The sequence below is a fragment of the Odocoileus virginianus genome, chromosome 1, assembly GCF_023699985.2.
Source record: "Odocoileus virginianus isolate 20LAN1187 ecotype Illinois chromosome 1, Ovbor_1.2, whole genome shotgun sequence".
In the NCBI taxonomy this organism is placed as follows: Eukaryota; Metazoa; Chordata; class Mammalia; order Artiodactyla; family Cervidae; genus Odocoileus; species Odocoileus virginianus.
The window spans coordinates 47,595,454-47,602,329 of NC_069674.1; the positions used below are offsets into that span (position 1 = coordinate 47,595,454).

A 6,876-nucleotide genomic window follows, 5' to 3' on the forward strand; every position below is an offset into this window, starting at 1 on the left:
GTTTCTGTAGGCACTTTATTTCTCCACTTTCAAAAGCTTGGGCTTGGCCCAACTCTGAGGTTGCCCAATCCTGTTTCTATTACCAATTTAAATCTATGGCTTGAACCTCTACGTTGAAAACCTAATCCATTCCCTTAAAAAAAAAAACAAAAAACAAAACACACTTCTCAGAAGCCCTAACCCTTTTCTGGCTTTCCTTTTTGTTGATGTTTCTATTGAAGACTTTGAACATGCCCATTCAATAAATATATTAAAATTGGAAAAGAAAGTGGATTGTGACCAGAATTTTATTTACCAAGTTAGACTAAAAGAGGAAAAAGAAACTGTTATGAGCCTTGAGAAAGAGGGGGAGGAAAAAAATAAGAAAGCTACTTATAGCAAAGGAGAATTTATTCTACCAAAAATACGCATGACAATGCACCCTAACGTAATACAAAAATAAAAAGAAAGTGAAGATACAATTATATATGATCACTTTCTTGCAGGCCTCATATATTGCTTTCAGGAAATCACATAGAGGGTTGTTGGATTAGATTTAAAACAACTAAAACTCCAAAATAGTCTGGAGAAAAGATGACTCTGAAACTGGGTCAAGGGAATCACTAAACAGAAAAATCTTCCAACATTTAAAAGAGGGAGAGGGTAAGTCAAGAAGAAAATAAAATAAAAATTAGAATAAAGGAAAGCAAAACCACCTGGTCAAAGGGGTTTTTTTTTTTTTTTTTGTGATGCTTTGTTTTGCTTTAATGTTTTTAGTAATTCAGATGCTGCAAGTCGATTGTGGTGAGTGTGTCTGTAAAAAAGTCAAAGCTGTCAGCTGAAATATCTACTGGACTGTCGAGGGAACCCGGCAAACTGGGCGAAACTGCATCTGAAAGCTGCAGGCAGGAATCTGTGGAAAAAACGTTAAAGTCCTGCAAAGAGGGGACCTCGAGGGCCTCGGGACTGTCATTGTTTAGGCCAGAGCCACAGTTCTGGCCCATTGTTGACAAGCAGTTAGGAACAGTGGGTGACTGGTGCTGAAAATGTTTCAGATTTTTCTCATTGCTGGTTAAAGGCGAAACTGGGAAACTTTGGGAGTCACCATTGTGTCCATTGGAAGCCTGCTGCTGAGAGAGGGCATTTTGCTGAAAAGTGTAACCTTCCCTCTCCAGAAGGGCCCCAGAGACGCTGAGGGCTTGCTCAAAGAGCGACTTCTCTTCCTCATCCTCGTCCACTTTCTCAGAGTCTTCCAGGCTTTTAAATTTTCCTTCGCTGTTTTGGTTCTCCTTGCACTGGGTCTGCCTCTTGTGCTTCATCCTCCGGTTCTGAAACCACACTTTCACTTGTCTCTCAGTCAAGTCCAGCAGCGCGGCAATTTCCACCCTTCGGGGTCTGCAAAGGTACTTGTTGAAATGAAATTCTTTTTCCAGCTCTAAAAGCTGCGTGTTGGTGTAAGCAGTTCTCAGGCGCCGAGAGCCCCCGCCGCTGCCATCGGCGATTTCCAGGGATTCTGAGGAAAGGGAAACCAACAAGAGACACACGCACAGTTGGAGGTGGAGGGGTCCGAGCGGGGTTATTCCACTGGAGAATAAATATAGCAGAAAAGATCAACTGCAACAAAATGGCCGCCCCTGGATGCAGTAAAGCTATTGTGCTGCCCTTCCTGGGAGCCTAGCCTGGGGAGACCCCATCTCTTCCACCTCCATCAGATTCCTGCCTGTAGCTCCCCCCAACCTCTCCATCCGGGAGCAAACTTTATATTAGCCACACCACAATTTATAATTAATGCATCAGCTGCTTAGCTGAGCAAGAGCGATCTATCACTCTTCATTACTGTCAAAAAGCCAAACTCTAGGACAACTAGACAAGAGGAGGTCAGTTCCAACTCAAATAAATCATCCCACATTACACAAGTTAGGGAAAGTTCCCCCACCCCCTTCTTAAAAATATATGTATGTCTCATTGTGGATCTCTTGTCTCCACATCAAACCCACTCCTGAGCCCACAGGGGAAGGGAAAGCAGCCAAGCATCTCTCCCTCTCCCCCTTCTCTCCCAACCCACTCTCCCTTCCCCCATAACCGCTCTCGGGGCAGCCCAGAAGGTGAAGAGGGTCCCAGGACCTGGGGCCAGGTCTTTGGACTGACCTTTGTGGCTGAGGCAGGCAGGGCCGGTGGCGGCGGCGGCCGAGGCAGGCGGCAGCACGGTTTTCTTGGCCGCCTTCTTCTCCTTCATCCAGGGGTACTCGGGCGGCTGCAGGGCGCCGGCGGGCACTGGGCTGCCGCGGCTGCCCGCGGGGCTCGGCTTGGGGCGGCCGCCAGCGCCGTGGCGAGGGTGACTGCCCGGGTTCAGGCTGGGAATGGTCTGCTCAAAAGGAGGAGGAATCAGTGTCGAGTGTGAAAGCGTCGAGGTCTTGATTGATGAACTTTGAAATGTATCAGCGACAGGGGGAAAAGATGTCAGGCACTCAGCGAGCGACGGCTGGCTATTGATAAAACCAATCTCTCGCTCAAATTCGTAATTCATGGCCTTCTCCTTGGAGCCCCCTCGGAGAAAAAGTTCCCTCTTCTGGAGGGGTTTGGGGGGGCAAGGCCCAGGAAAAAGGCGAGCGCGGAGGGGAAAAAAAAAATCTATCATAGAAGATCGCTGCTGGGGTGTTTTTTTTCTAATTCACTGATTACAGCCGTATGGGGACCGCGCTACTATTAAACTATTGAATTCATGGAGACAAGGTTGAAATTGGACCGAATTGGCTGTCACATGATTGCTTCTGCCCAATGACAATTTGGGCTTTAATCAAAAGAAGCCACTGTCTGTTTGATTGATCCAAAAAAGTCGGGAAGGAACGCCTCATTGGGGGCCAGCGAGGCTTTATTTACACTTTTTTCAGGGCAAAAATACATATATGTGGGTGTGGGTTGGGGATGCGTGGCAATGCGTGAGGGCGAGGGTGCCTGCCTGCCTCCTGATCCACACGGAGGTGGTGTGTGCGCCTGGGAGTGTGTGTGAGTGTGTGAGTGCATGCGAGTGCTTAGCCCTGCTGCCGGTCCCGCCGGCGGCCGCCCTCTGCCTCCCCCGCACACTCCGCGCATTGTTTGGGACGTCGGGAAGACGCCTCGCACCTCACAAATCATTTAAGCACCTCAGTCTGATGCCTGCAGTCATTAACAAAGTAATCCATTAATCTTCAAAGTTTTGACACCCGAGGGCCACGCATCCCAGCCACATAAGTTCTGCTAAAGCAGGAAGAAGAAGCAGAGGGAGAGGGGAGATGAGACAGAGTAAGGGGTCGGGGACAGAAAAAGGACTATTTAGGGGGCTCCCCCATTTTATTTCCCTTTTCCTCCTCCGCTTTTTCTAAAACCAGTTTCTGGATCTCAGAACTGATCTGCCTCTGATTTCCTTCCCGTCTTTCCCTCTTTTCCTCTTTTTTCCCTCTTCTTCTGTCTTCCTCCTCCCTCTCCCCTCTGTTCACCTCTCCTCCCCCCACTTCCCTCCGGCCCTCAACCCCCCTCCCAAAGCCCAGCTCTGAGTCCGCGCCCCCCGGACCCCGGACCGGGGTCCATTGTTAGCCGGCTTTTCCACGACAGCTTCGCATCTGGCTCCAGCGGAAAGCGGAAAACGGGAGGCGGCTCTCCAGGCTTCCCGACCCTCCTGCGCCATCAACTTTTCAGGAGTGGCTCGAGAAAGATAGAGGCATGTGCCAAGCGAGACAACCCCAGATCCATGTGCCCAAATCCCTGTAGCCAGGGCGGCGGCCAGCCAAAGAAATGCCGCCCCGAGCAGGCGCGTGCGGCTCCTGGCATTCTGGGTTTCATACCCGTAGGGCTCGGGTGCGGTAAGTATTTCTGATTTCCAGGAAGTCTGTTGGAAGTTAGCAGCACGGAGGGAGAAGGCGCTTGCTTGTTCTTTCTTTTTCTTCTCCTTCCCTTCTTCTCATCCTTGTCGCTCTGATGGGGCTTGTTGATTCAGATGCAGTGAGTGCTCCTTGGCAGCCAGAATCGTCTCCTGAACTGTCCCGCTTCTTGGCCACCAGGGATGTTTGCACTCGGGGTCTGCTGTGGGAAACAGCACCGCGGGTGAAAAAGGGCGACCCAAGGAGGAATTATAAAGGTTCTGTTTCTCTGTTCACTCCTTTTTTCCAATTCGGAGACTTGAAACTGAGCGCATCTTGGACTGTGCTGGAGGGTTCAAAAGATAACACCTTTAGATACCAAACAATAACTCTGCAAAAATCCACCAAGCCAGAAAAAGGGAAGGAGGCTGAGAGAGCAATCTGAAGGTATCTCTTTTCCCCCACACCGAGGATGATGATTCGCTTTTGCTTCCTTTGAAATGGACCAAGTGATCAGACTCCCCCTGGCCGGCAGGCATCGGTGGCAGGAAAATAAATCATTCTGATGGCCAGGGAGAGAAAGATTGTTGGGGGAGAAAAATTTACGTAGAAAACAAGAAAGGCTGAGCAAGTCACAAGGACAGGACTCCATCTCTGAGGCTGGCATCAAAGGGGCTTGGGTTGGAAATTAGAAAGTGGCCTCCATCATTGACTAGCCCAGAGCAATGCCTTACAGATAGAGATGCTATTTTGGAAAATGTGAGGTTTTTTCAGTTTTCTTGCTTTTATTCCAAACAAAGCTCTGAAGGAAGTCTGGGTGCGATCAATCTTGCTCACCAAAAGCCTTGACAGCTTCTGGCCCTTAAGAACACATTTCAGCTTCGAGCTCTTTCCAAGATCAAATGTGGTCGAGCAAAGAGGAGAGCAGGAAACCAAGGAAACAAGGAAAACTAGTCTCTTTAAAGATATTTTTGGCAGCAGAGTTCGAGGGCTGCTTTTAGGAAAGGTGCTTTGCGGACTCTGGGATGGTGGCTTTTGGCATTTGCTTTTACCAGAAAATATTGAGGGGTTAAGGGGAGGAGGAGTGCGGAAAGGAAGCAACGCTGCCCCCATATCGCTGAGGCTTTGTCAGGGGCTGCGTGGGTGAGAGCTTTCTGCTCGCCTCAGCGGCCTTAATTCAAATACCATCTGGAAGGAACCCCCCCCCCCTTTTTAAACCACTCAACACTGAAATCTTCCCCAAATCTATTACTTTAACTCAGGAGATATTTTAATACAGATTTCTGTTTAATATCTAGAAAATGGAGGTTGAGATTGATATTTTTTCTCTGAAAGTCAAAATGAACATCTTGACTGGCAAGATAAGGGAAATCATATTGGAATCTCACTTTAAAAATCTGCCCTGAGGGAAGGTGGATGTCTCCAAGCCAGTTCTTCCTCAGCTAAAGGGCAGATTTTAGAAACTACAAATAGTGGTATCCCTGAAAGATTTTTTTTCTCTCTGGATGGGTAGCTTTCTCTCTCTCTGCCTTCTCTTTCTCCCCTCCCCCTACTCCCCTGTATTCTCCCAGGTAATTTTACACACTCCTCTAAAATTATTACTTAACAGAAGCCTCCCTTGTCTGCTCAGCCTACTGTGTTCATATCTGAACAAGCAAAAGGGTGAAAGCTCCAGTCCTCACTGGAGAAAACACTGGTTTTCCAACTCTGCATTTCTGGGTTGCACCATATTTCAGCAGGGATGTTGGAGTGGGGTAGAGAGTAAAATCTACTTCTACATCCTAAACTCTTTTGAAAAGAAAAAAAAAAAATGTAGCAGGAGCTCCAGGACAGATTTAGGGGAAGCACCTCTAGCAGTGAAACACCCAGCTCTTTACAGCTGCCTGACTTTGCATCTTCCCAGTCTTTTTCTTTTCTTTGAGACTTCAGGAGGTTCCCTAAAAGCAGCTCCTCCAGGCCCAGTAGGTACCCCTAAAATGGCTCCATCGCCTGTTTTGAAAGCTCATCTTCCGGAGTTTCTCAGGGGAAAGATAGAGGCCATGATGATGTATATTTTGGATTGCAAACAAAATGGCGACATTTCCCATCTCTGCCTCTGAAAGATACAATCCGGGGAGATGGGGATACATTTCTCACATCAGATGCTCCTGATACCAGACACAGGTGGTTCCTCACTTTCTGCTTTGGAGGGGGGGGAGCTGCTGATGGGGATGCAGTTCCGAGGTTTGCACTTTCTGATTTTGGTTTCTTCTCTGAGCAATTCTTTAATCTGAAGATGAAAATATATTCCTTTCCTGTGCCTGCCTTTGCCTCTGCCAGCCAGTCAGTAGGCAGCCCTCTCTTAAATCCAGCGGTAGAAATATAATGTTTAGCTCCTGTAGCATCAAATAAAAGAAGTACTTGTAAAACTGCATTTTTATTAGAAAGATACCAATCTCCTCTCTCTCCCCCTCCCCCTGGGCCATAAAAGGAAAGCAGGGAGGGAAGGAGAGGAAATAAATCCAGAGAATGCCAAATCCTATATTCCGGGAAGAAGCCAATGCTAAGACTCAAACAGTCTATGGAAGGACTTGAGCAGGCTCCTCGGAGTTCAGCCGTTCTTTTGCTGGAGTCGTGGGTCTCTTCCGAACCGCCCCACTCCCAGGGGCGATTTTAGCTGTGATTCCTGTGGTTCCTCTTGGCGTGGTAAGGAACAGCGAAGCATCCGCGGAGCGTTCGGTTGCTCCTAGAAAATGCATCCTCAGCGCGGCCGGCGATTCCCCGTGTTAAGGCGTTGCCTGGTCCGCTTTGATCCGAAAAAGACAGTGGAGAAGACAGCCCTACCTTACTCCCTGGCGGGGCTGCCGGGTCACCTGTGCGCTCCCCGCCGCGTCTCAGCCGGGCCGCCTTTGTTCCTTCGGCACTCAGCACTCCGCCGCCGCCCCTGCGCCAGAGGCTGGCCACGGTGGCAGCTGGGAACCGGGCAGCCCAGCGAGCTGCCAACTCGGCGCTTCCAGAACGGCCGCCGCCAGAAGCTCCGGCTGCCTTTCCCGAGAATTCGCCGCGCTCCCGGCGAGCCGCC

General features: G+C 49.2%; 1 protein-coding gene across 1 annotated transcript; it reads right to left on the minus strand.

The window, feature by feature from the left end:
- Positions 1-269: 269 nt before the first annotated feature.
- On the minus strand, positions 270-3,476 carry HOXA2 (homeobox A2). The gene is made up of 2 exons (XM_020880739.2): positions 2,128-3,476; positions 270-1,492 (listed from the first exon to the last, which is right to left on the minus strand). Exons 1-2 carry the CDS (start codon positions 2,615-2,617, stop codon positions 753-755), a joined length of 1,230 nt encoding a protein of 409 aa, XP_020736398.1. The 5' UTR covers positions 2,618-3,476; the 3' UTR covers positions 270-752.
- Positions 3,477-6,876: the final 3,400 nt, after the last annotated feature.

Bases quoted from the DNA above. Each gene is read 5' to 3' on its own strand.
- HOXA2 (XM_020880739.2), bottom strand. From the start codon at position 2,617: ATGATAGATTTTTTTTTTCCCCTCCGCGCTCGCCTTTTTCCTGGGCCT. The intron at 1,493-2,127 runs GTCAGTCCAAAG...CCCTTTCCTCAG, and splicing joins TGCCTGCCTCAGCCACAAAG to AATCCCTGGAAATCGCCGAT.